At 47.0% G+C, this 27,787-nt stretch overlaps 1 protein-coding gene across 2 annotated transcripts in view; it reads left to right on the top strand.

Moving 5' to 3' along the window:
• TLN2 (talin 2) overlaps positions 1 to 27,787 on the top strand; it is a 406,458-nt gene that overhangs the window by 176,355 nt on the left and 202,316 nt on the right. For both annotated transcript variants that reach the window (XM_075345523.1, XM_075345524.1), the window contains exons 3-10: positions 3,742 to 3,900; positions 5,026 to 5,123; positions 8,598 to 8,727; positions 9,814 to 9,966; positions 10,188 to 10,330; positions 10,513 to 10,640; positions 18,885 to 18,948; positions 19,293 to 19,397. In XM_075345523.1, the coding sequence (XP_075201638.1) occupies positions 3,765 to 3,900; positions 5,026 to 5,123; positions 8,598 to 8,727; positions 9,814 to 9,966; positions 10,188 to 10,330; positions 10,513 to 10,640; positions 18,885 to 18,948; positions 19,293 to 19,397 (957 nt within the window). In that variant the 5' untranslated portion in view covers positions 3,742 to 3,764. The remainder of the gene's footprint in view (positions 1 to 3,741; positions 3,901 to 5,025; positions 5,124 to 8,597; positions 8,728 to 9,813; positions 9,967 to 10,187; positions 10,331 to 10,512; positions 10,641 to 18,884; positions 18,949 to 19,292; positions 19,398 to 27,787) is intronic.

The following is a 27,787-nucleotide window of genomic DNA, read 5'->3' as shown; positions in this document are numbered from 1 at the left end:
TTCTTATCTTTATCCCCTTATCTTTGCTTTTTTGTTCTCCCACTTTCCCTTTCATTCCCTTGGCTCTGCTGGTTCATATTCTGGATTTTCTCTTCGTTCTTCCTAGCTGTGCTGTGTCTTCTTCTTTTTCCCACCCATCATTTTCTTCTAATAAGTCTCTGTTCTGTCTCTATCTCTGTGGCATGATCAGCTCTACTGGTAATGGACACCTCCATGATACGGTTACTCATTGTGCAGTATGATTGCTGATATAGCCTGCCTGCACATTGCACTGCGCTGCGGGATGGTTACAGTAGGCTAGGCTGGATTGCTTCAGAATTTAAGTTCTACATGTGTGGCCAGGACTATGCTCCTCCATACATGTCACTAAAATATTGAAAAGTATCTTGTATGGTAATAATAAGGTGCGTTTACACTGGCTCAGTTGTCGGCTGATTTGCAGCCTGATTGGACAGGCCGATTATACTGCCATACTTAATTCACTCTTAGGGACTTATAGATTTTTACACCTACTAGGTGCAAGGACTGATGGTAGTCATTACGGTATAAGCACCAATAATTCCAATAACAAAGAACTTTTACTTGCATTGTAAGGGGTACTTCTCACATAGCGAGATCGCTGCTGAGTCACGGTTTTTGTGACGCACCAGTGACCTCTTTAGCGATCTCACCCCTACTGTGAGATCGCTGCTCGTTACACACAGTGCTGGTTCTTTTTTTGGACGTTGCTCTCCCGCTGTGAAGCACACATCGCTGTGTTTGGCAGCGATAGAGCAACGATCTGAATGTGCAGGGAGCCGGCGTCTGGTAGCCTGTGGTAAGCTGTAACCAAGGTAAATATCGGGTAACCAAGCAAAGTGCTTTGCTTGGTTACCCGATATTTACCTTAGTTACTAGCATCCGCGGCTCTCAGGCTGCCAGTGCTGGCTCCCTGCACATGTAGCCAGAGTACATATCTGGTAAATAAGCGAAGTGGTTTGCTTATTAACCCGATGTGTACTCTGGCTACGAGTGCAGGAAGACAGCGATAAGCGTTGTGCGCTGGTAACCAAGGTAAATATCGGGTAACCAAGCGCTTGGTTACCCGATATAAACCTTAGTTACCAAGCGCAGCGTTGCTGGGGGCTGGTCACTGGTCGCTGGTGAGATCTGCCTGATTGACAGCTCACCAGCGACCATGTAGCGACGCACCAGCGATCCTGACCAGGTCAGATCGCTGGTGGGATCGCTGGAGCGTCGCTAAAGTGTGACGGTACCCTAAATCCCCCACCGCTCTTTAGTAGATGGTTGGTAGCTGTACTGATACTACCTTCAAATAACCACTGCAGCATGTTACTGGCCCCGGCGGTCCGGTTACTTACACAGTGCTAGTGTGGTTGGGCTTTTGCCATGTTACAGTATGATTAGCTTTCTGGTACCGTAATTTAAAAAAAATTCCTGGACATCTCCTTTAATGTTAGGAGAAGTATGATAGTAATTTCTTCTCACCTTTCCTGTCCTCAACACCCGGCAGAAATATAGAAAGATCTTTCTAAATGCTGCTCTCCTGCCTTTACATTTAATTAGACAATTAAAGAAGTGCTCCCCCAGTATAATACACACAGTGACGCGGCCTAAGGCTTTGTTCGCATGTAAATGCTGACATTTCGGCAGCGATTTGAACAGCACATGTGCGCTTCAAATCTCTGCAGAAACGCTGTGTAATGGATTCAGTGTTTCAGCAGAATAAATCCCGATTTCATGCGCTCTGGCTGCTGCCCCCACCATAGACAGAATGGGAGCTGCATCCAAAGCACACAAATTAATTGACAAGCTGCTTTTTATGAACGCACGGATTTTGGTCACACTTTTGGCATTCAAATCGCTGCATTCAAAAAAGCAACGTGCGGATGGATTATGCACAGGGGACGCAGGACACATGCATTTACGCTGCAGTGCTAAACGCAGCGTAAATGCATACAATTACGCAACGTGTACACAAGCCCCAATATATGCATCCAGAGGTGACGCCTCCCTCCATCACAGTATAATCTTATTCAGAGGCTCCCCAACCCCACTATAGTAGAATAATTCCACTCGCCTCCATTGTGGTTGTTTCCTATTACTACCCCCGCAGAAAAATAATTTCCTGATACCTCCATCCTTGAACCCCACATCCAGCAACAGTCTTCCTTTTATCCAGATCTCTTATCCTGCCGCAACACGTATGCCAACTTTAAGATGCCATCTGAACAGTAGCAATATACCTACATTCCTCTCCCTCTGCCACCCCCAGCAGTGCATGATGGTGTTCAAATCTCCCCTCCATTCATTAATCCATCCTCTACACAGTCTGCAACAACCAGCTGCAAACATACCCTGCCCCTCCTGATTTTCCAGAGAATAATGTACTGTACAGAATGGCGCGTTTCATGGATGATTCCCGTCAGGTGTAATTACAAGGTGCTGAGCACGGTACCTGGCGCTGTTCGCACTAGGAGAATCAGCGCTGACCACACTGACAGATCTGCTCTGTCTTTTTCTATTATTCATTTGTGAATTAAGTAATCTTAACACTCATTTTGGTCATCAATCTGGAGCTCCAAAAATCTTACTGGACATTTCGAGCTTGACACCTTCATGACCTGCCATTTTTTTTTTTATTTTTTATTTATTTTTTTCAATTTTTAGGTCTCCATTTTCAGCAGCCACAAGTTTATCTTTTTACTACCGTAATAGGGATGCATGTGGCTTTATTTTTTATTTTTATGCCTGATAAATTGTATTTTTTTTTTTTTAGCACTGCTTTGGGGTACATATGAAGTACTTGGTAGTTTTATATAAGTTTTTTTTGCATCTAAAATCTAAAGATATGTAATTTATTTTATTTATATAGGGGTTTTTTTTTGTTCGGTTTTTTTTACTGGTCATTTTTTTTACATCAAAACATATATAACTTGCTCCCCGAAACGTCATCAAAGATCACTGGGGAATATTTTTTTTAACTTTTTTTTTTTTTTTTTTTTTACCCCACTGTAACTAAGGCATTCATAGGAGCCCCAGTTACAGAGGACAAAAATACATTGCAATGACATATCTCTGGCTGAGCTGATCTGGGTTTGATCTGGAGTCTAAAGCCCCCGTCACATTTAACGACTTACCAGCAATCCTAAAAACGATGCGCCCTGATAAGGATCGCTGGTAAGTTGCTGAGAGGTAGCTGGTGAGATGTCACATTGTCCGACCTTACCAACGATTCAGTAACGATGAGCGACCTGTATAGGAGGTCATTGTTAGGTATCAAACACAGCGATGGGTCCTGCCCAGCAGGACATCACCTTAGAAGAAAATAGTCTGGACCCTTCGGCAACGACTAGATCTCACAGCAGGGGCCTGATCGCTGGTAGATGTCACACATAACAAGATCGCTAACGGGATCGCTACTGCGTCACAGAAACCGTGACTCGGCAACGATCTCGTTATGTGTGACGGGACCTTTTAACCTGCCGCTGCTAAATTGTTAGCTCTTCAGCCCTGCATGATAACTTCACAGTAGTGCAGGGTTGAAACTCAGAACCAAACATAGTAAATTTATGGCACTTGTTCCTTATAAGATTAAAGTCGATTGGCCGATAAAAAATTCATCCGTTTTTATTAAATCTTTTTCAAAATGTTACGTATGAAACAGGTTGAAATGTAAATCCCCCGATACATTTGGATCTGCCCATTATATTAATTTAGTTTCTTGTCCTCCGTGTCCAGGTTTTGTCCAGTTAGCAGGCACCATGGTTGCCCTGTCGCTAAAGATCTGCGTACGGCAGTGCAATGTTGTCAAGACCATGCAATTTGAGCCATCCACTGCCGTCTACGATGCCTGCCGGATCATCCGTGAGAGGGTCCCAGAGGCTCAGACAGGCCAAGGTATTTACACCCCTTTTTTTTCTGTTGCTTGTACTTTTATAATTATACAGGATTTATGATATTACTGTACTGATTACTATGCATTAGTGGTCTGCCCTGCACTTACTACATATACTACATATATACTCTACATAAATACTCGACATATACTCTACATATATACTCGACATATTCTACATATATATTCTACATATATACTCTACATATGCTACATATATACTCGACATATGCTACATATATACTCGACATATTCTACATATATACTCTACATATACTACATATATACTCGACATATACTACATATATACTCTACATATGCTACATATATACTCGACATATACTACATATATACTCGACATATTCTACATATATACTCTACATATACTACATATATACTCTACATAAATACTCGACATATACTCTACATATATACTCGACATATACTCTACATAAATACTCGACATATACTCTACATATATACTCGACATATACTACATATATATTCTACATATATACTCGACATATACTACATATATACTCAACATATACTACATATATACTCTACATATGCTACATATATATTCTACATATATGCTCTACATATATACTCTACATATATACTCCACATATATACTCTACATATATACTCTACATATATACTCTACATATATACTCTACATATATACTCCACATATATACTCTACATATATACTCTACATATATACTCTACATATATACTCTACATATGCTACATATATACTCTACATATATACTCTACATATACTACATATATACGCTACATATATACTCTACATACGCTACATATATGCTCTACATACGCTACATATACTCTCTCTATAAGGATAATCCCTTTATTGTGGACACTAGTTTCCAAATTGTTCTCACTGAATAAAATCTGTAGAACAGTGAGAATCTTGTCATACTAGGAAGGCGCTTTCAGCCGGTATATTTATGACTTTTTCATATGGTTTTATTGTTGATAATGTCTGTTTTGAACAATGGAAGTTCTTGTTCTTGGAAACAGTGCTTTGTTGTGCTGTGTCCAACTGCTGGGCACATACCCCAGAGCCTCTGTTTGACTTGACCTCTTCCCATTGCCCACAGCATTCGACTTTGGTCTCTTCTTATCTGACGAGGATCCGAGGAAAGGAATCTGGCTGGAGGCTGGCCGGACCCTGGATTATTACATGCTGAGGAATGGGGTATGGCATAATAAACCTTGAGAGCTTGCCTGTGTCCCTGGCATGTGAATGTAACGGGTTTCACATCCGTACACATGAAGATAAATTTGTGAAAACCTAAATGAAATTACTGTTACATACTCTGCAGGGAATCATTTTAACAAAGCAACATTCTCACCAGTCTCCTCTTCTCTAGAGCTGTCCCACCATCGAGAGTTATTCCCATCTCCAAGATCCTATCCCAATATGTATTAGCAAACACCTCCAATTAGAAATGTAGTATAGATCTCCTGATATAGCCATGTATCCTACCTCATGTGCAGGGCATTACAGTTTAGGTATCCAGGTGTACGACTACTCATATAGTGGCAAATCAGTTGCTAGTGGTCATAACCATGGATACCTATGCTACTGTAATGCTCTGCACATGAGGTAAGAGACATGGCTGTATCAGGAGAACTATACTACATTTCTAATTGGAGGTATTTGCTAATATTATTATTATTACACTTAGTACATATTGGGATAGGACATATTGGGATCGGATCTTGGAGGATGGAATACCCCTTTTAAGGCTCATTTACACTGCACCGTTATTGTAAGGCTATGTTCACATGTCCAATAAAGATCCGTTAGAACTGATCCAGCAGCGATCCATTGGGAATAGAATTGTGCAGACATTTAATTTTTTAAAAAAAAAAAAACAAACAAAAAAAAAATTTTTTAGTTGGGTGTATTTTTGTTTTTGTTACATTGAAGTCTATGGAAATTGGATCTGTTTTTTCTTTTGTTTGAAAATGATCCGTTTTTTGCTTGGTGAATCTCTGTTGCAAAAGGAAGATAACAGATGGTTAATAAACGGATCAGTTTTCCATAGACTTCAATGTAAAACAAAAACAGATCTAGCTGAAATTAGTTTTTGTTTGTTTTTGTTAGTCTACACAGTTTTGGGGGTTTTTTTGCCAATGGATTGGCACTGGATTCATTCTAATGCATGATTACTGGTCATTGTATAAATGGGCATTCCTAGGATTGCGCATTTTATAAGCGTGCATTTATATACGCTTGCACATAAAATAATCATTCTTGGCAGAACGTTGTTTTGTATAAACAATATTGTGCTTTTGAGTACAATGGCAGCCTGTGTGCACAGGACTATATGGAGAGAAGGTGTGCACACCAGTGACTATGTAAGGGGACTATATGAAAAGCAGAAACTGCTGTGTGAATACTGACATGAAAAATCCAATAGCTACATGTAAGAGTGAAAATGGAACCTGCATTACTGCCATGAATATATGAATCGAGAAATTTAGCTACTGAATTGATCAATGCAATAGAGCCCCAACACTACGCCAAAGTATTTCTCTACGTTGGGGTCCCTAGCTTGTGTGTGTCCTCTCATGCAGTTAAAAAACTTACCGTGTATGGGAAGCTGAGACCCAGGCTATTTATGCGTATAATGTGGGCTGCCAATAGGTGTGGTGGGGAGGGTTCACAAACGAAAGACTACAAATCAATCAAGAAATAACGTTTGGAACACCAATCCAGAGTCTGAACATTAACTGCATGAGAGGGCACACACAAGCTAGGGACCCCAACGTAGAGAAATACTTTGGCGTAGTGTTGGGGCTCTATTGCATTGATCAATTCAGTAGCTAAATTTCTCTTTATTCATATATTCATGGCAGTAATGCAGATTCCATTTTTCACATTTTCACTCTTACATATAGCTATTGTATTTTTCATGTCAGTATTCACACAGCAGTTTCTGCTATTTCATGTATTCCCCTTACATAGTCACTGGTGTGCATACCTTCTCTCCATATAGTGTAGATTTTTTAGGTTTTTGCACCTAGTTCAGACTCAGAATTGGTGTTTCAGACGTTATTTCTTAATTTATGTGTACAGGACGACCTATCACTGTTCAGTGCACATCTAAAGCACTTTCGACCTATGGAAATATGACCGATGACGCCAGTCAGCAGGTTTAAATGTACCCTTATTGTAAACCAAATTCATTGTGACCTTAAAAGTAATCTCTCAATATGTTTTTGGCCCCTAATCTGAGAGCAGCATAATGTAGGGGCAGAGATCCTGATTCTAGCTATGTCACTTCTTGGGCTACTTAGTGTATTTTTGATAACATCACTGTTTAATCAGTAGAAGATTATCATTAGAGGACTACTTGGTGTGCTGCAAGGTAGTCCGGCATATTCATGAGCTCTGTATAACTGCTAGATCTGCAGCGGAGAAAACATTGATTTTATCAAAATGACCGATAAGCGCTCAGTAAGTGACACATCGCTGGAATCAGGGTCTCTTTCTCTACATTATGCTGCTCTTAGATGAGGGAGCAAAAACTTGGTGACAGATTCCCTTTAAATTTGTTGTCCAGTATTTAACAATGTTGGGTGTCTGACACCTAGCATCCACACAGATCAGCCGACCTTTGCTCCAGAAGCGCCTGATATGGGCCATAGATGGGGCAGAATGCAGCATCCTCATATATTACTAAGTGGTGTACTGCAATACATGCACATGAATGGGAGATAAGCTGCAGTACGCTGCAACAGCCGCTCAGCAATACAGGAGGCTGCTGTGTTTCATTTGCCTCAGTATAGACTGTACATGTTCTTCCCACTTTCTCTGGTGGTTTAGTAATAATCAGTATTTCATAATAATTCTAATTTCTCTATTAAAAATTGTGTCTATACATAGCAGCCAATCAAAAGAGACAGAGCAGCAGGGGTTGAGAGTAGATCTAAACCTGAACCAATGGGGAGACAGGTGGTGTGTCTCAGACTACCTCAGATTCTCTGTAGGCATTGTAGTTAATCTGTCACCAGTTTATTTTCTTCCTAATCTGAGAGCATCCTAATCCACAGACAGAGACCCTGATTCCAGTGGTGCCACTTACTGGGCTGCTGGCTATAGTTTTGATACAATTACTGTTTTATCAGCAGGAGATTCACTAGAACAAACCTGTTGTCTTGTATCCATCCATATTCATGAGCTCTAGACTACTCTGCCCCCACCACTGATTTTACCAAGCAGCCCAGTAAGTGATTCATTGCTGGAATCAGTGTCTCTGCCTCTACTTCATGCTATTGTAAGATGGGGTAGCAATTACATGGTAATCAAATCCCTTTAAGATCTAGTTATCGATCAAGGAGATGAGCTGTTAGCCATAGAGCATCAATTGAAGATAATAAATGGCAGGTTAACATCTCCTATAAATTCTGACTTATAGAGACAATGCAGGCAGGGTCTTAAAAATAGTAAGACCCCCCCATAAGTAAATACAACTATTATCCTATAGTGGTGCGCTTCTTAATGTAACAACTGATATTTCCAGAACTTGATCAGTCCGTCACAATGCTCAGTTTTTTCGGCATTTATCATGTTATTATGGCCCAGGCTTGCGGTCGTCTTGAGAAATTACTTCCGCTGTTTTTATGACTTTCTAACTCCGTTTATTGCTCTTTTCCTTAGGATGTCTTGGAGTATAAGAAGAAACAACGACCCCAGAAGATTCGAATGTTAGATGGAGCCGCAAAAATGATTATGGTTGATGACTCCAAGACTGTGGGAGAACTTCTGGTGACCATCTGTAGCCGAATAGGTGAGACCGTTACTAAAAAGCAAATGAGCAGGTCAAAACACAAGCAGTAATACAATGTCACATCGCAGACCAGACAAATATCTGCTCTCCCAATGATCATGCACATCTGAATCTATGTTTACATTTTATTTTGTCCCGAACATGAATATTTTTGTTTAAGGAGTTTTGGTTTGTTGATGCCCCATAACACACAAACACTTTACATCTCCAATGAGTCATCTGTTTTTATTTTATATTATATATATATTTATAATATATCTGAGCCCTTTGTGCTCATGTGCCGTTGGGAGAGAAGAAACTGCAGCACATTCTGGATAGATGTACCTAGAACTGCTGCTGTGAAAAGTTATTCTATGTCGTTAAAGCTGGGGCCGGAAACCTATGGCTCGTGAGCCAATTGTGGCTCTTCATGGCCGCATCTGGCTCGTAGACAAATCACCTAGTTTGTAAGACACATTGTTTTCCCCCCAAAACTGGTAGCAGAGGGTTGACGATACTGCGGGGGCGCCATTGATCTGTGGGCTGCTTTGAATCCCCCGCAGTTGGCCGCAGCCATTTTCTTGAAGTCCACTGCGGGAGATTCATAGTAACACGCCGGCAGATCAATGTCGCGCACCGCCGGGACACCCCATGAGCCAGCATCAGTATCGCCGACCTTCTGCACACTGACCCTCCTGAGTCACGACACCCCATCCTCCATGCCCGCAGCATCGCCTACTCTGCCTCCTGGGACCTTCTGAGCCGCTCCACCACCACCGCTCCCTCTGGTGAATATGACTCTCCTGGAATTACATTTTAAAATATGTGGTGTTCATGGCTCTCTCAGCTAAAAAGGTTCCCGACCCCTGCATTAAAGGAATATTCCAACCAGGAGGTGTCATAAATATCTTGATGTTGGTTACATCACTTTTCCCTCCCTGCATCTAAGTATAGAATGAATGAATAGGTGGTCGCAGATGTACGCCTCTCTCTTAAATCTTCATTATTAAAACAGAGTCTTTTTTTCCTCTGGGGTAAATCACAAAACAAATCTGCAGGTGTGAATTTATTCTAGGATGGCCCTAACTTAGGCATACTCTTTGGCAGGAATTACAAACTATGAGGAGTACTCTCTTATCCGGGAGACTGTGGAAGAAAAGAAAGAAGAGCCAACTGGAACCCTGAAAAAGGATAGAACTCTCCTCCGGGATGAGAAGAAAATGGAGAAACTGAAAGCTAAGCTTCACACAGAGGATGAGTGTGAGTGATCAACCAGATGAGAGGAACATCATTACATCTCATATTACATGATCCCTCTTCTATTCGTTTTCCACGCATATCATAGTACACGTGTATGAGCAGCCATAGTATTGTCCAATCTACTGCACTGGTCCCCATGGTTGTTTTTCCACTATTTTCTAAAGGTTATTTTCCATAATGGCCAAATAAGATCTAATGGATTCCACTACATAATTTTTCAGTGAATTGGCTCGATCACAGCCGAACGTTTCGAGAGCAGGGAGTTGATGAAAATGAAACCTTACTTCTCCGCAGAAAGTTCTTCTATTCAGATCAGAATGTGGATTCCAGGGATCCGGTACAGCTCAACTTGCTGTATGTGCAGGTAATTTACTGAGACCAGAGGAAGAACACCGATGACATGTTCTGGTATTGTAACTTTTGGTTTTTTTTGGATGGATATGTCCACCATTTCCTGACCTTTCCGGTTGTTCTCATGTACGCGAGAGGCCTGATGAATTGGATACTTAGTAGAGAGAGATGATTTTCTTGTTTTTCATTTTCTAGGCTCGAGATGACATCTTGAATGGTTCTCACCCCGTATCATTTGACAAGGCCTGTGAGTTTGGGGGAATACAAACCCAGATTCAGTTTGGACCTCATGTGGAAGTTAAACATAAACCTGGATTCTTGGAGTAAGTAAAACTAGAGTATGTTTTTTTACTGTTGAGGAATATTAATTTGGAATCCTTTATGCAACAGTAATACCCTACAGCATTATGTCTACTTTGGGCTTGTTTCTTGATGTGCTGAATCCGCTAGATTTTTCAGAGCTCATCATATTTTATATTATCTTGTGGTGTAGGCTAGGGTTAACCGGCAACAAGATTATCTTCAGTGTTGTGTTGCGACCCACGACACAGTCACAAATGTTTTACCAAATGTCTTGTTTTTTCTTTCTCCACCAACCTTGACAGTTGCTTCAATTTCTGTCAGTTAGCCCTTTTTTTCCTGGTCTCTTCCAGACCTATTTTCACCCATCAGAGCTTAGTCTATTGACTTCCATCTCATCTCTCAAAATCACTTGTTTCCAGTTTTCTACTGTCCAATTCTCACACTTTTTTTTTTTTGTAAACTTCAGTCGACGCTTCTTATGACGACATTGAAATCGAAGCTTCTGCACTTTTTTTGGGCCACCATTCCAGACTTGTGTAAAGTGCATCGCATGGTGTTTGCATGGACGTCTGTGATCTTACTGTTATGAAGCATACGAGCTGCCTCCAGTACCGGGTTTGTCGCACCAAAAGAGATAGACCTAGTGATGAGTCAATTTGTTGACTCTGGTATTTTGCCTGGATGTCCACTTCTTGGCTTTTGAATGGATGGATTGCATTATGTGATCTTTTAACTGTCATGGCTCTCACATGATATAGTGTGGCAATTTTCTTGGCAAAGAGACCACTGTCGATAGGCTGGATGATGCTTTCTGTTTTCCTAGGAAATCTTTATGGCTGTCCCTCAATTTGAACCATTGACCTTTCACTTGGGAATCAACCTAATAACACACTGAGCTATTAGGGAATGTGAGAACAGGTTGTAATTTGTAGTATACAGGAAGAAAAAGGTTTTCCACCACCAGGAGCAATATAGTAACAATGCAGAAACATGACAAGAATCTGCATAACGAATCATTTGCTAAATAGTTGCAAGTCAAATTTATGTACGAGAGAGCCAAGATGATTGTGTATAAAATGAAGGTAGCATCATCTAGGAAGCCAAAACAGATAGTGAGATGTGTGTGTCTGGGGAAAAAAAACCCATGTGTGTATATTATTATTATTTATTTATAGAGCACCATTAATTCCATGGTTCTGTACATGAGAAGGGGGTTACATACAGAACACATATACAAGTTACAATAGACAAACTTGTACAGAGGGAATAGGGCCCTGCCCTTTGCGGGCTTACATTCTATAGAATTTTGGGGAGGAGACAGTAGGTGGGGTGTAGATCGGGCGGCAGCTCCGCACGGTGGTCGGGCGGCAGCTCCGCACGGTGGTCGGGCGGCAGCTCCGCACGGTAGTGAAGCAGTGAGGTCATTGTAGATTATAGGCATTTCTGAACAGATGGGTTTTCAGGTTCCGTTTGAAGCTTGCAAGTGTAGCAGATAGTCTGACGTGTTGAAGTAGCGAGTTCCAGTATATGTGTATGTATGCATGCATGTATGTGTGTATGTGTATGTGTGTGTGTGTGTGTGTGTGTGTGTGTGTCTGAGATATATATATATATATATATATATATATATATATATATATATAATCTCAGATACACAGTTAATTTACACACAGTATAAAAGACACATATGCATGTTTTTCTCACTATCTGACATCTTTGATTTTGTCAGAACGGTCACAGCTAAGAATCTAAGTGATACATTGTTGCATTCAGTATCACTTTGCCTACATGCTGCGCTCAGATGAGGTATCAAAAACCTTCTGACAGATTTCCTTTAAATAATCTTTAAATTGTTTGTGTAAGTAAACTTTTTTTTTTTTTTTATTATCCTTCATGCATTGCTAAGTTAGTTTTGTAACGTACTTCATCATCACCTTAGTTTGCTTTCTTCTCTCCCAAATATTATGCTGCATTGCAATGTCAATGCCCCTTTACAACCTCTTTTTATCTGCTGCTCTGCAAGATGTATACACTATTTTTAAACAGATTATGGGAAATTCTCAGAGTTATGACATTGGGAATAGAGCAGCTCCGATGGACCTTTCCGCTGTACACTGACTGACCGTACATCTTGCTGAGTAGCACTTCAAAAGAGATGAATTTGGCAATGAATCCTCACTACATCATAGTGTTCAGTAGAGAAGGAAGCTAAAAAAGGTAATGAAATAAAAAAAATTGCTTTGAAAAGCCTGGAGGATATTTAAGAAAAAAAGATAGATTTTTGTGTACTCACCGTAAAATCTCTTTCTCTGAGTCTTCATTGGGGGACACAGGACCATGGGTTATGCTGCTGTCACTAGGAGGCTGACACTAAGTAAACAGAAAAAGTTAGCTCCTCCCCAGCAGTATAACCCCTGAGCCAGAGGCGGACTCAATCAGTTTAGTGCACAAGCAGTAGGAGGAGAACCAAACAATCTTGAATAAGACAAGGAAAAACTATAATCAAATAGACGTGCGACCAATGGCCTGGAATATGGCCACTGAGGCAACAGACCGGCAAAATGTAACCCAAAAAACACAAGCAGGGTGGGTGCTGTGTCCCCCAATGAAGACTCAGAGAAAGAGATTTTACGGTGAGTACACAAAAATCTATCTTTCTCCATCGTTTCATTGGGGGACACAGGACCATGGGATGTCCAAAAGCAGTCCCTGGGTGGGAAGAGAACCATCACCGGAGATCGGTAGGAAACCGCTACCTCCAATCGGGCTTGACCCAGACCTACAATTACCTACCTTGTTACAGGTGTGCTACTGCCGCCCGCAAAGATAACGGCAAGACTGGCCACTGCCAAAGCTTGGGTGTGATCTGATAGGAACTAGTAAAGGTCTGCCTACTAGACCAGTAGGAGGCCCGGCAGACCTCGGTCCGTCAACGTCTGTAGTCCAATCATCCAAGAGACTCTCCTTGGACGGTAGAAAAAAACGGCGGAGGTCCGTTTTCCATGCAGTAGGCTTCACCTATGACGGAAGGATCCCTATGGAAATCTTAGCCCTGGGCGCCGGCATGCGCCTCCTGGGACCGGATGAAAAGAGGAACTGTCCTGAAAAGATGAACTGACTGTCGGAGTAGACCGAAAGTGCGGTCCTGAGGGCACAACCTACTGAGGGCTCGTACCCGTCCTGGAACGGACTAGGCTCTTTTCAGGCTGAGAGAAGGTACTAGAACCGAACCCGAAACCCCAAACACCTTATCTGGAAGGAAGGCGGGCTGCCTTGGACCGAAGGGAGGGTAGTGGCCGGAGCACCCCCCTTGCCCTACTGGAGGACCTGGAAAACAAGGGGGGGAACAAAGGCAACAAGAGAGAGCTGTCCGCCCTGATGCCCCTTGAGACAAGGAGACGGTCACGAGGAGCCCACCTATCCAAACATGTGGGAGTAAGAAGCCCTCGGAAAAGCTCAAACCGAGAGCCGTGAGGTGAACCCATCGCTAGATTAAGGTCCCACGTCACTAGTGGACGGCGATGCCGCCGAGCCAAAAGGACGCTTCTCTGCGTGAAACACCTTGGTCGTGGGACGAGAAGTGATAAGCCTCTGAACTGAAATGACCGCGTCGACACCAGGCCCTCAGAGGGACGCGCTAGAAAGCCGCATCCAGATCTGACTGTCAGCATGGCAGTAGTGCAGGAAAGGAGCGAGAGAGAGAGGAAAGAAGATGTGCTCTTTACACCCCGGAGGAATTCCACACGTGTGGTAATACATTTTCGAGGGAACCAGCTCCCCGGTCTCCAACATTGTCTGCATCCTTCTTGCCAACCGGCCTGTGCGAGCAAGGACCCGGGATCCGCTCTTAAGGTCGGGAAACTTAGGGGTTCTAAGTCCTGGTGGCAGAGAGGACTCGACACGGAAGAACTGGACGGTCTGGAAAGCGCCACAGGGCCTCTGCGAGTGGATTAAGTGACTTCTGTGAACTATGCTCGCCTGGGCCCCTCCATAGCCACCCTCTGCCTCGGTCCCTCTTGAGAAGCTCGAGATCATGGGAAGCCGTAGGCAGATGCCCAAGAAAATGAATAAATGAACCGGCCTCTCAGCCGGACGAGGGCGTCGTCACCTAGCGCAGAAAAGGGGGGCACCCTAGACGCGCCGTTGACTAGAAAGCTGGATCGGGGGGCAATTAGGACCACGACTGGAGGTCTTCCTTCGTCGTAGATCTGGCTGGAGACGTAGGGATGTGAACTGCTGAGATTAGAGAGCGCGAGATCCGGCCCAGAGCAAGATCTTCTAGACCTCTTCCTTTTTCACGACACTTCCTGCGTCTCCCTGGTGGATGATGCACGCCACCGCTGTGTCATGGACCGACTGGAACCTGACCGGAACAACCTCGCCCCAGTGAAGAAAACGTAACCAGTCTAACCGGATGGATCTGAAATCCTGGAATGCTGAAGGGGAGACCACACATAGGGGGTGTTCCTCGGGATCGTGCTGTGAAAAAGTGGACAAGCCCACCCTAGCATAGGGGACTGGTAATGGTTGATGCTATTCCCCAGAGGAGACGGAGAGGGGATCTTCCCAGGGACCGGACACGAAAGCTGGTCCACTAGTAAGGGAAAGGCGGATCCCCCGGGGCCGACGGAGGCTACTTATCTCCGTTCTTCCGTGGGGACCTCTGGAAGGGCAAGGATGAACACCGGTAAGTGTACCACCGCTATCACCTCCCCCAGCCGCTGCGGACTAACCTATCGAACCCAACTTGGTGCGGGGAAGGAAAACTACTCCAGCGTGAAGAGTAACTTCCCTATGGCGGTCTCGAAAAACATGCCTAAGGGGATGATCTACCGGGCCGGGATCTGAAAGGACTCCAACCGGTGGAGCAGCTGCCCTAGTAGCGAGAAATGACGATGAGAGATAGAGGCGCCGTGACGGTTGCGGCTCGAACGGACAGGAGCCGAGCGGTGAAGGCGACGATCCTGAGCGTCTGGGCCGATGCTGGGAAGAGATGTGCCCTTCCCTCACGTAGCCTAGGGAGAGATGTACACTTCCCTCACGTAGTCTAGGGGATCCACTGGACTAACCTATGTCCGAAGGGACGTTCACCTAAAGGCGGAAGGAAGGTCAGCGACTCTTTAGATGTCGCCTCCGTGATCCAGCTCCTGAGGCAGAGGCCTCGACGTGTGGTCACACTGCTGCTATAGGCTCAGGCCGTGAAGCTGTTAAAGTGCCAGGGCTATGATGAGAAGGAACTTACCGAAGATGTCAACCAGTTCTGATCGGCAGAGATGGAATGTAGTCCTCTGCGTAGGGAGACCGTGTAGTCCCTGAGAGACGTCACCTTAGGGATGATAAGCCAAGAGGCAACCTGGCGGGTCGATCGCAGGGGGGCATGCCACTTCTCTCCGGAGCCCCTTGGAGAATGAATAAAGACAATAACAAGACTTACCGCTGGTAACGTCCAGTCTGGCTGATGTCTGTGAAGGAGCAGTAGCTCTGCGAACTATTGGATGTCCACTGACAAACATCATGGGTCCTCTAGAAAAGTCTTAAAGGAGACCTGTGTGCTCAGAGAGGAGAAGAGAACTATCCGTGGCCTTATGGTCTGACTCACCGTATCTTCCAGGCTAATCGTCATGCGCCGAACCTCGGCGCTTGCTCGGAATCCAGCAGAGGTGGTACGTCTGGGTTATCCCCAGAGAGGTCGGAAGGCTTCTGGACGAGCGGGAGCTTTGGACCTGGGAATGAAGGAAAAACCAGGGGGAGGCGCCGAAGGCGAGACCTGGCGGGTACGCTTCGAGCAGCGGGTGAGGTCCCTGGTACGGGACTCACCTCCCCCGGTGCGTGCACGTAGAGAAGGACTGTCCGTACCTTTAAGGCTTGACTCCCCATCCTTACCCGGCTATTAGTCATGCGCCAAACATCCCGGTACTCCTGCTCGAAGTCCAGCAGAGGTGGAAACGCCTGGGCCATCCCCGAGAGGTCGAAAGACTACTAGAGGAGAGGCAGTCTGGACCTGGGGAGTAAGGTGAACCCTGGGGGCGCAGAAGACGAGACCTGGCGGGTCCGCCTTGGGCAGAGGAAAAGATCCTTAGTACGGGACCCAACTCACCGGGGGGAATGCACCAGTCTTGCGGATGGTTACGGCAGAGCGACAGCCCGGGGACGCAGCGCATGCGCACCCACCCGAGGGACGTCAGCACGGGTATGCGGGGTCTGAGAGAGGGCGCCAACCCGCCTGCCGGTGCGGGATACCGGTGCGTGCAGTGCCAGGGGCCGCGGAAGCTGGAAGCACTAATGTGACAACGTTCGGGGCAATAATAACTGAGAGAACAGCCCTAAACCAACTGTACCTCTTATGCAAACCAAGAACCCGAATAAGAGCTCGTAAGAGTTAATATACATATATCTATATATATATATACATGTACATAGAAAAAACCACTTCCAGATTTTCATTATTTAGAACTTATATTGCAGACTCAAACAATAACCCTGACCACAAAGAAAAAAGGGGGGGAGTCTTGAATGCAACCATGTACTTTTTGCAAATATCAAAAAGTATGTTTTTACTAAGAATAAAAAGAGCAATTTACAACCATCATAAAAAAGCACATGTAGGATCTCAAACAATGAGTCATGGTCCAAGAAAAGACAGGTTCACACATTATGCTGCAGAAAAAATTCCCATTGAATCAAACAAATCCCATAATTTTTAATTAAATTCTCAACCTGTATTGTGCTCGTAAGAGTTAATATACATATATATACATATATGTCTACCTTTACATATTGAAATAAACTGAGCCCATGACAAAAGAAACAGAAACAACCACTACCGTTCAGAGAACGTGGCTAATGTTGGCTACTTTTTCTCCCATATGAGGGTTGCTGTAGCCTCAGCAATCCGCAGACTAGGGGAACTGCTATAGTCAGTCTCTTTTTTTTTTTTTTTTTTTTTTTTTAAAAATGGATGCTGAGGAGGCTGGAGGTGGGGAGGGGGGGGGCCGAGGAGAGCGGGAAAAAACCTCCACCGCCCCCTCCTGTGATGCCTGGGGCTGGGAGGAGGGTGGAGACCGAGCGGCCGGCGGCCAATCGCGCTGCGGCAGGAGGCGGGCCTAGGACGCCGGGGACAAGGCCGAAGCCGGGGCCTAAATTTTGAAGGCTGCCGGAGCATGGAGGGTACCGGCCGGCTGTCCTGCCAGCGAGCGGTGGCTGCGGCGCAGCTGCGAAGACCGGATGGCGGCAGTGCGTGCGCTCTGTCGCCCGATGCGGCCCGGGGCGTCCGGTGACTAGGCCCAGGCCGGAGCCTAAATAGAAGCAGCCAGCGCAGGGTAATGTAGAAACCGGCGGTTCTACCTGTGGGGGCGGCGGCGCGGCAGCGACTTCCGTGCACCGGCCGTCAGTGTGGATTCCAGCGCTGGGAGAGGACGTGGCCGGGGCGCCCGGTGAGTAGGCCCGGACCGGGGCCTATAGTTTGTAACCGCCTGGGGGAAGGTCGGAGGGGGTGTCCTACCTGGTCGGCGGCGTAGCCTCTGCCAGTGTGCAGGCTGCGGACCGCAGAAGGGTGAGGCAGGCAGGCAGGCAGGCAGGCAGGGAGGTGGACGCCGGTGGGGGCAGGGAGCCCCCTGTAGTGAAGCAGCGCTGCGGGCCCCATCATCATCCAGACGCGCTGCGAGGTCCAGTCCCTGCTGTATGCCCCTTGCACCCTTTGGGGTGATACCGCAGGGTGAATAGGAGGTGCCCAGGAAGGATTAGCCCAGCGTGCCAACCCGGGAGTGGTACCGTGGAATTGGACGGGGAAGAGGGCCCGAGAACTCAAGCTTCTGCGACCCAGGGGAGTGGTACCCACACGGGCTGCGAGGGCTGAGGTAGAGAAACGATACCTGCAGAAAAAGAGAATTCCAACAGATGAGAGCGACGAGCGCCGCCGAGAGAAAAAAGAAAAAACATACGCAAAAAATCAAGTGGCTGAAGAGGGCCCAGTCGGCCCACATCAGCCTCCTACGACACTAAGCAAAAAACTGATTGAGTCCGCCTCTGGCTCAGGGGTTATACTGCTGGGGAGGAGCTAACTTTTTCTGTTTACTTAGTGTCAGCCTCCTAGTGACAGCAGCATAACCCATGGTCCTGTGTCCCCCAATGAAACGATGGAGAAAGACAGTGTAGTTACAATTTCAGACTGTATGTATGATTTGCTTTTATGACCTTTTTTGTAGGTCAAAATATTCTTGCTTTTATTTTTTATAAGTTGTTAGTAAATCTCATATTTATTTCAGCTTGAAGGAGTTTCTTCCTAAGGAATATATCAAGCAGAGAGGAGCAGAGAAAAAGATATTTCAGGTACAGTTCTTTTTTTAGTGTTTCAAGTAGTATTCCTGGCATTGTTTATCTTCCCTTACTCAGAGATACACATTTCAGGCCAGTTTTGATGTGTTTTTTTTCTTTTCTTTTTTTTTTTTTTATGTATCCATGTATCTTTGATTTTGTGTTATTGGTCCGTTGCACTCTCCATAGTCTGAATAGATTTTATGGACCCGATTATGGGTGATTCGCATTCTTTTGACACTTTTATATGAAACTGATGAACAACTCCTCTTTAGTAATAAATTTATATTGCACACAATCATTTTACTGATGTCTTTTTTGTTTTCAAACTCCCCATTTTGATTTTTTTTTTTGTCCAGGAACATAAAAACTGTGGGGAAATGACGGAAATTGAAGCGAAAGTGAAATATGTGAAGCTTGCCCGGTCTCTACGCACTTACGGAGTTTCCTTTTTTTTAGTTAAGGTAGGAGATTTATACTCTCTCATGTGTTTTGCCTGTACGTAAGAGAAACTAAAACATCTATATCCGGGGTACATCATTAGTGCACACTACAGACTGACATTTTATCCCATCTTTATAGGAGAGTAGTCCTTATAAAAGGGGTTTTCCAGGAATTATGTTTGCATTCCCCTGGCTTTCACACTGTAGAGATACTAATCTGAGATATACTCACTCCCTGCTGGTTCACTGCTGCTTTCTGGTCTTTACTTACAGTACATGCTGCAGCCAATCACTAAGCTCAGTGATCTCCTGCTGCCTACATCAGCATCACCTGAGCCTATTGGTTGGATTAAGTAGTCACATGCAGTAGTCGTAGCTTTTCTGCAGCAACCTATCAACAAACACAGAACCGCGGCGAGAAGCAAAAGAGGACATTTCTTTGTCGCTCCATTGGGAGACCCAGACAATTGGGTGTATAGGCTATGCCTCCGGAGGCCGCACAAAGTATTACACTAAAAGTGTAAAGCCCCTCCCCTTTTGCCTATACACCCCCCGTGCTCCCACGGGCTCCTCAGTTTTTTGCTTTGTGCGAAGGAGGCAGACATGCACGCATAGCTCCACAGATTAGTCAGCAGCAGCTGCTGACTATGTCGGATGGAAGAAAAGAGGGCCCATAACAGGGCCCCCAGCATGCTCCCCTCTCACCCCACTCTTTTCGGCGGTGTTGTTAAGGTTGAGGTATCCATTGCGGGTACGGAGGCTGGAGCCCACATGCTGTTTTCCTTCCCCATCCCATTTAGGGCTCTGGGTGAAGTGGGATCCTAATCGGTCTCCAGGCACTGAGACCGTGCTCCATCCACAGCCCCTGGGGACTCTGCTGGATAATGGAGCCGAGTATCGTCAGGGACATGGCCCTGCTACTTTGAGGTACTCTGTGTCCCCGTGGGGACTGCACACAGAAACACTCCAGCATTGCTGGGTGTGTTAGTGCGCCGGGGACCGCGGCGCTGACCGCAATTGTGTCATCACACGCTGCAGCGTGGCTTGGTGTGTAGTGTATTGGGGACTACCGCGCTGACCGCCGCTGCCATTGTTATACATGCGGCGCGGCTGGGACTGTTAGTGCGCCGGGGACATCCGCGCCGACCGAGCTTATACGGCGGCCGCGCTTATAACTCTAGTCCCCGGCTTTTGCGGCCTAGTCTCATTCTCTTCCCGCCCCCAGGCCTGCCAGTCAGGGGAAGGGCGGGACGCTGTACAGAATGTCAGCACTGAGGGCTGGAGCATGCTTTGCATACTCCACCCCCCTCACTGTGCACAGTGGGGCACCAGTTTCCCGCACTTTCTAGGGCACGCCCACGGCCCCCTCCTCTCCTCAGGACGCCGGCAGCCATTCCTGTCAGCTCTTCTGACGCTGGAGAGGGGAGACAAGCTCTGGGAGACCCAGGCAGGGATTCTGGTGGCCACACAACCGCTTTGAGCGGCCGGTAAGTAGCACCTCTGGTGCTGGCCCCACTTGTGCAGAAGTGTACTTATAGATTATATGATTATAGGCTATACTTTACACTGTATAGTGCACGGTTGATTTTTGGCTATATACCCTCCTGGGTTGCTCAGGGGAGACAACAGCATGGCGCCCACAAGAAGCAGGGGTGCCAAAACACAGGCTTACTATGCTGCTTGCGCCGCATGTACGGCTTCACTACCGGCAGGTTCCACTGACCCTCATTGTGTGCACTGCTCGGCCCCTGTGGCACTTACTCAGCCGGAGCCTCTGCTAAGGGTGGCCCAGGGGGAACCACCTGCTAACACTGTCCAGGTGACAGGGACGGAGTTTACAGTTTTTACTGAAAGGCTGTCTGACACTATGGCTAAGATACTGGAAGCTTTGCAGTCCAGACCGGTATCTCAGACCATGGGCACTGTGGAATCATTGCCCCCTGGTTCCCCTCAGTTGGAACAACCATGTCCTCCCGGGGTGTCTCATAGATCCCAGGGTGAGGTCTCTGACACGGACCGCAGTCCCAGACCGCCTAAGCGAGCTCGCTGGGAAATTCCCTCGACATCATCACATTGTTTAGGGTCTCAGCGGGAGGACTCTCTGTATGATGAAGCGGAGGTAGCTGATCAGGATTCTGATCCTGAGGCCGCTCTCAACCTTGATACTCCTGATGGGGACGCCATAGTGAATGACCTTATCGCGTCCATAAATCAAATGTTGGATATTTCTCCCTCAGCTCCTCCAGTAGAGGAGTCAGCTTCTCAGCAGGAGAAATTCCGTTTCAGGTTCCCCAAGCGTACAACGAGTATGTTTCTGGACCACTCTGACTTCAGAGAGGCAGTCCAGAAACACCGGGCTTGTCCAGATAAGCGTTTTTCTAAGCGCCTTAAGGATACACGTTATCCCTTCCCCCCTGACGTGGTCAAGGGCTGGACTCAGTGTCCCAAGGAGGATCCTCCAATCTCCAGACTGGCGGCTAGATCCATAGTGGCAGTTGAAGATGGGGCTTCACTCAAGGATGCCACTGACAGACAGATGGAGCTCTGGTTGAAATCCATCTATGAAGCTATCGGCGCGTCTTTTGCTCCAGCATTCGCAGCCGTATGGGCACTCCAAGCTATCTCAGCGGGTCAAGCGCAAATTGACGCACTCACACGTACGTCTGCGCCGCAAGTGGCTTCCATAACATCTCAAACGTCGGCATTTGCGTCCTACGCTATTAATGCTGTCCTGGACTCTGCGAGCCGTACGGCGGTTGCAGCCGATAATTCGGTTGCAATACGCAGGGCCTTGTGGCTACGGGAATGGAAGGCAGATTCGGCTTCCAAAAAGTGCTTAACCGGTTTGCCATTTTCTGGCGACCGTTTGTTTGGTGAGAGATTGGATGAAATCATCAAGCAATCCAAGGGAAAGGAAACATCCTTACCCCAGGCCAAACCAAACTTACCCCAACAGAGGAGGGGACAGTCGAGGTTTCGGTTCTTTCGGGGTGCGGGCAGGTCCCAATTCTCCTCGTCCAAAAGGCCTCAGACAGAGGAACTCCGATTCATGGCGGTCTAAGTCACGCCCTAAAAAGACCGCCGGAGGTGCCGCTACCAAGGCGGCTTCCTCATGACTTACGGCCGCTTCACACTGCATCCTCGGTCGGTGGCAGGCTCTCCCGCTTTTGCGACACCTGGCTGCCACAGGTAAAAGACCGTGGTGAGAGACATTCTGTCTCACGGTTACAGGATAGAGTTCAGCTCTCATCCTCCGACTCGATTCTTCAGGACATCTCCGCCTCCCGAGCGAGCCGATGCTCTTCTGCTGGCGCTGGGCACTCTGAAGGCAGAAGGAGTGGTGGTCCCTGTTCCTCTTCAGCAACAGGGTCACGGTTTTTACTCCAATTTGTTCGTGGTTCCAAAGAAGGACGGGTCTTTCCGTCCTGTCCTGGACCTAAAACTGCTCAACAAACACGTAAAGACCAGGCGGTTCCGGATGGAATCCCTCCGCTCCGTCATCGCCTCAATGTCTCAAGGAGATTTCCTTGCATCGATCGATATCAAAGATGCTTATCTCCACGTTCCGATTGCTCCAGAGCATCAGCGCTTTCTGCGCTTCGCCATAGGAGACGAACACCTTCAGTTCGTGGCACTGCCGTTCGGCCTGGCGACAGCCCCACGGGTTTTCACCAAGGTCATGGCTACAGTAGTCGCGGTCCTCCACTCTCAGGGACACTCAGTGATCCCTTACTTAGACGATCTGCTGGTCAAGGCTCCCTCTCAAGAGGCATGCCAGCACAGCCTCACCGCTACTCTGGAGACTCTCCAGAGTTTCGGGTGGATCATCAATTTTCCAAAGTCAAATCCGACACCGGCCCAATCGCTGACATATCTTGGCATGGAGTTTCATACCCTCTCAGCGATAGTGAAGCTTCCGCTGAACAAGCAGCGTTCACTACAGACGGGGGTGCAATCTCTCCTTCAAGGTCAGTCACACCCCTTGAGGCGCCTCATGCACTTCCTGGGGAAGATGGTGGCAGCAATGGAGGCAGTCCCTTTCGCGCAGTTTCACCTGCGTCCTCTTCAATGGGACATCCTACGCAAATGGGACAGGAAGCCGACGTCCCTCGACAGGAACGTCTCCCTCTCTCAGGCAACCAAAGCTTCCCTTCGGTGGTGGCTTCTTCCCACTTCATTATCGAAGGGGAAATCCTTCCTACCCCCATCCTGGGCGGTGGTCACGACGGACGCGAGTCTGTCAGGGTGGGGAGCAGTCTTTCTCCACCACAGGGCTCAGGGTACGTGGACCCAGCAAGAGTCCTCACTTCAGATCAATGTTCTGGAGATCAGGGCAGTGTATCTTGCCCTGAAAGCGTTCCAGCAGTGGCTGGAAGGCAAGCAGATCCGAATTCAGTCGGACAACTCCACAGCGGTGGCTTACATCAACCACCAAGGAGGAACACGCAGTCGGCAAGCCTTCCAGGAAGTCCGGCGGATTTTGATGTGGGTGGAAGCCACGGCCTCCACCATCTCCGCAGTTCACATCCCAGGCGTGGAAAACTGGGAAGCAGATTTTCTCAGTCGCCAGGGCATGGACGCAGGGGAATGGTCCCTTCACCCGGACGTGTTTCAGGAGATCTGTTGCCGCTTGGGGATGCCGGACGTCGACCTAATGGCGTCCCGGCACAACAACAAGGTCACGGCATTCATGGCACGTTCTCACGATCACAGAGCTCTAGCGGCAGACGCCTTAGTTCAAGATTGGTCGCAGTTTCAACTCCCTTATGTGTTTCCTCCGCTGGCACTGTTGCCCAGAGTGTTACGCAAGATCAGGGCCGACTGCCGCCGCGCCATCCTCGTCGCCCCAGACTGGCCGAGGAGGTCGTGGTACCCGGATCTGTGGCATCTCACGGTCGGCCAACCGTGGGCACTACCAGACCGACCAGACTTGCTGTCTCAAGGGCCGTTTTTCCATCTGAATTCTGCGGCCCTCAACCTGACTGTGTGGCCATTGAGTCCTGGATCTTAGCGTCTTCAGGATTATCCCAGGAGGTCATTGCCACTATGAGACAGGCTAGGAAACCAACGTCCGCCAAGATTTACCACAGGACGTGGAAAATATTCCTGTCGTGGTGCTCTGCTCGGGGTTTTTCTCCCTGGCCATTTGCCTTGCCCACTTTCCTGTCCTTTCTTCAGTCCGGATTGGAAAAGGGTTTGTCACTCGGCTCCCTTAAGGGACAAGTCTCTGCGCTCTGTGTTTTTTCAGAAGCGCCTGGCCAGACTTCCACAGGTACGCACGTTTCTGCAGGGGGTTTGTCACATCGTACCTCCTTACAAACGTCCGTTGGAACCCTGGGATCTGAACAGGGTGCTGATGGTTCTTCAGAAACCACCGTTCGAGCCAATGAGGGATATTTCTCTCGCACGCCTTTCGCAGAAACTGGTTTTCCTAGTAGCAGTCACTTCACTTCGGGGAGTGTCTGAGCTGGCAGCTCTGTCATGCAAAGCCCCCTTCCTGGTGTTTCACCAGGACAAGGTGGTTCTGCGTCCGGTTCCGGAATTTCTCCCTAAGGTGGTATCCCCCTTTCATCTCAATCAGGATATCTCCTTACCTTCTTTTTGTCCCCATCCAGTTCACCAATGTGAAAAGGATTTGCACTTGTTAGATCTGGTGAGAGCACTCAGACTCTACATTTCTCGTACGGCGCCCCTGCGCCGCTCGGATGCACTCTTTGTCCTTGTCGCTGGCCAGCGTAAAGGGTCACAGGCTTCCAAATCAACCCTGGCTCGGTGGATCAAGGAACCAATTCTCGAAGCTTACCGTTCTGCTGGGCTTCCGGTTCCCTCAGGGCTGAAGGCCCATTCTACCAGAGCCGTGGGTGCGTCCTGGGCTTTGAGGCACCAGGCTACGGCTCAGCAGGTGTGTCAGGCGGCTACCTGGTCGAGCCTGCACACTTTCACGAAACACTATCAGGTGCATACCTATGCTTCGGCAGATGCCAGCCTAGGTAGGCGAGTCCTTCAGGCGGCGGTTGCCCACCTGTAGGACGGAGCCGTTACGGCTCTATTATGAGGTATTATTTACCCACCCAGGGACTGCTTTTGGACGTCCCAATTGTCTGGGTCTCCCAATGGAGCGACAAAGAAGAAGGGAATTTTGTTTACTTACCGTAAATTCCTTTTCTTCTAGCTCCAATTGGGAGACCCAGCACCCGCCCCTGTTTTTTTGTGTACACATGTTGTTCATGTTGAATGGTTTCAGTTCTCCGATATTCCTTCGGATTGAATTTACTTTAAACCAGTTTATAATTTTTTTCCTCCTTCTTGCTTTTGCACCAAAACTGAGGAGCCCGTGGGAGCACGGGGGGTGTATAGGCAGAAGGGGAGGGGCTTTACACTTTTAGTGTAATACTTTGTGCGGCCTCCGGAGGCATAGCCTATACACCCAATTGTCTGGGTCTCCCAATTGGAGCTAGAAGAAAAGGAATTTACGGTAAGTAAACAAAATTCCCTTCTTTGGTGGACAAAATTAGAAGTTTAAAAAACATTAAAAAAATGGAAAAGCTCTTTAAATATATGTGGAAGGCTGGCCATAAAATAGGTGACCAGGTTTGTAAATGTCAATCTGGACAAAAATGCCAAAATCTTCTGTATTCAGTCACACTGTTCAGTATCATTTATAGTTCAAAATTGTATTGCCGAAAACGATAATCTTTATGGCGGCACAATCAGTAATGATCAACTGTTAATTCATTGTTGATTTGCTTTATTCGTAAAAGGCAATTTTGGTGCTTAGAAGCGTGATATGTGTGATAATAACTGACATCTAAAGCTAACACAGTATTCCTCATCAGATCACTGCTGGTCTGGGTTCAGAAACCCCTGACAATCAGCGTTTCATCATTGTGTTGGGCCAGGTTCAGACAAGTGTATGAAGAGTTGTCAACTTTTCATCTAGAAAAAAAAGACAATTTACATCCGTATTGTCAACAATATGACATCTCTGTGTCAATTATTTTACATCTGTTTTATATCCTTTTCTATGCATCAACAGTTTGAAAAAAAAAAAAATTGCTGGAGTGGTGCTTAAAATGTATATGATATTGTATATTTTAATTTAACCCCTGGAGTGGTGCTTTAACCCCATAGCGACGGCCTAACGTCTCAAGACGTCGGAAAAACAGGGTACTTATTCTGTTCCGACGTCTTGAGACGTCAGGCCGGAAAAAGCTTGTAGCGCCCCCCAGTGACGAAAAATCTCGGGGGTTTCAGCTACCGGAGGTAGCTGAGACCCCCAAGATTATGAATCGGGGTGTTTTTTTTGGACCCCGTTAATGCGATCGCCGGTATACACCGTATACCGGCGACAACATTAAAAAAAAAAAAATGGCCGGTAAAATTGATTTATTTCTCATCTGACGTGATCAAACATGTCAGATGAGAAATAAATATAATCCTCTAGTGCCCCCAAAGCCCCCGGTACCGGAGAGTCCCCCCACCACCCCTACCCCCCCTCCGGAAAATCCAAGATGGCGCCGACGCGCGCTGAAAACTGCCGCCGCCGCCGGCTCTGTATTCATTTCCCTCCGATCTGAAATGATCAAACATTTCAGATCGGAGGGAAATGTCCTCCCCCTGACCCCTCCTCCGGTACACCGGAGATCTCTGGTCCCCGGAGCCCCCTCCGGTCTCCAGAGCCGCCTCCCCCCTCCCCCCTCCGGAGCGTAGAAAATGGCGGCCGCATTCATCCTACTCTTTCTGCCGCATGTGACACGTCACATGCGGCAGAAAGGTGTCCCCAGGTCCCCCCGTCACCCTCCGTCACCCCCCCCCAGCCCCCGGTCATACGTTACCTGTCTGCTGGTGCTCCGGCCCCGCGATCACGCCGCCTCCTTCTCTTGAATGCTGGCGGCGCATGCGCAGACAGCGGCTGTCAGCTGGATCCCTGCAAGCAGGGATCCTGCTGACGTCGCTGATGCACAGGCTCCACTGTGGACCGGGGGAGGGTGAGTGCAGTGATCTGCAGCCACACTCCTCACATGGAGAGGCTGCTGTTCCAGAAAATGGGGGGTACGTTCTGTGAGCGTGCCCCTCATATTCTGGAATGAGGTTACTGCAGGTCACTCTGCCCTAGGTTGGACCGGGGCAGTGTGAGTGCAGTATTCTCAGATTACTGCACCCACACTGCTCATGGAGAGCTTGCTCTTCCAGAAAATGGGGGATACGTTCCCTGAACGTGCCCCCCATATTCTAGAAGATCCAGAGACGGCGTGGGACCTCAAAAATGGATTACAGCGACCGAAATTTATTTATTTACAATAAATTGGTAAAAGAGGAATGTTTCGGGGAGTTTTTTTTCAAATAAATTTTTTTTTTGGCTTTATTTTTTTCTATTTCTTGACTGGGTTAGTGATGTCGGGTATCTGTTC

This window comes from Anomaloglossus baeobatrachus, chromosome 4, assembly GCF_048569485.1.
Source record: "Anomaloglossus baeobatrachus isolate aAnoBae1 chromosome 4, aAnoBae1.hap1, whole genome shotgun sequence".
NCBI classification, from domain to species: domain Eukaryota; kingdom Metazoa; phylum Chordata; class Amphibia; order Anura; family Aromobatidae; genus Anomaloglossus; species Anomaloglossus baeobatrachus.
This window is presented reverse-complemented; position numbering and strand designations above follow the sequence as displayed.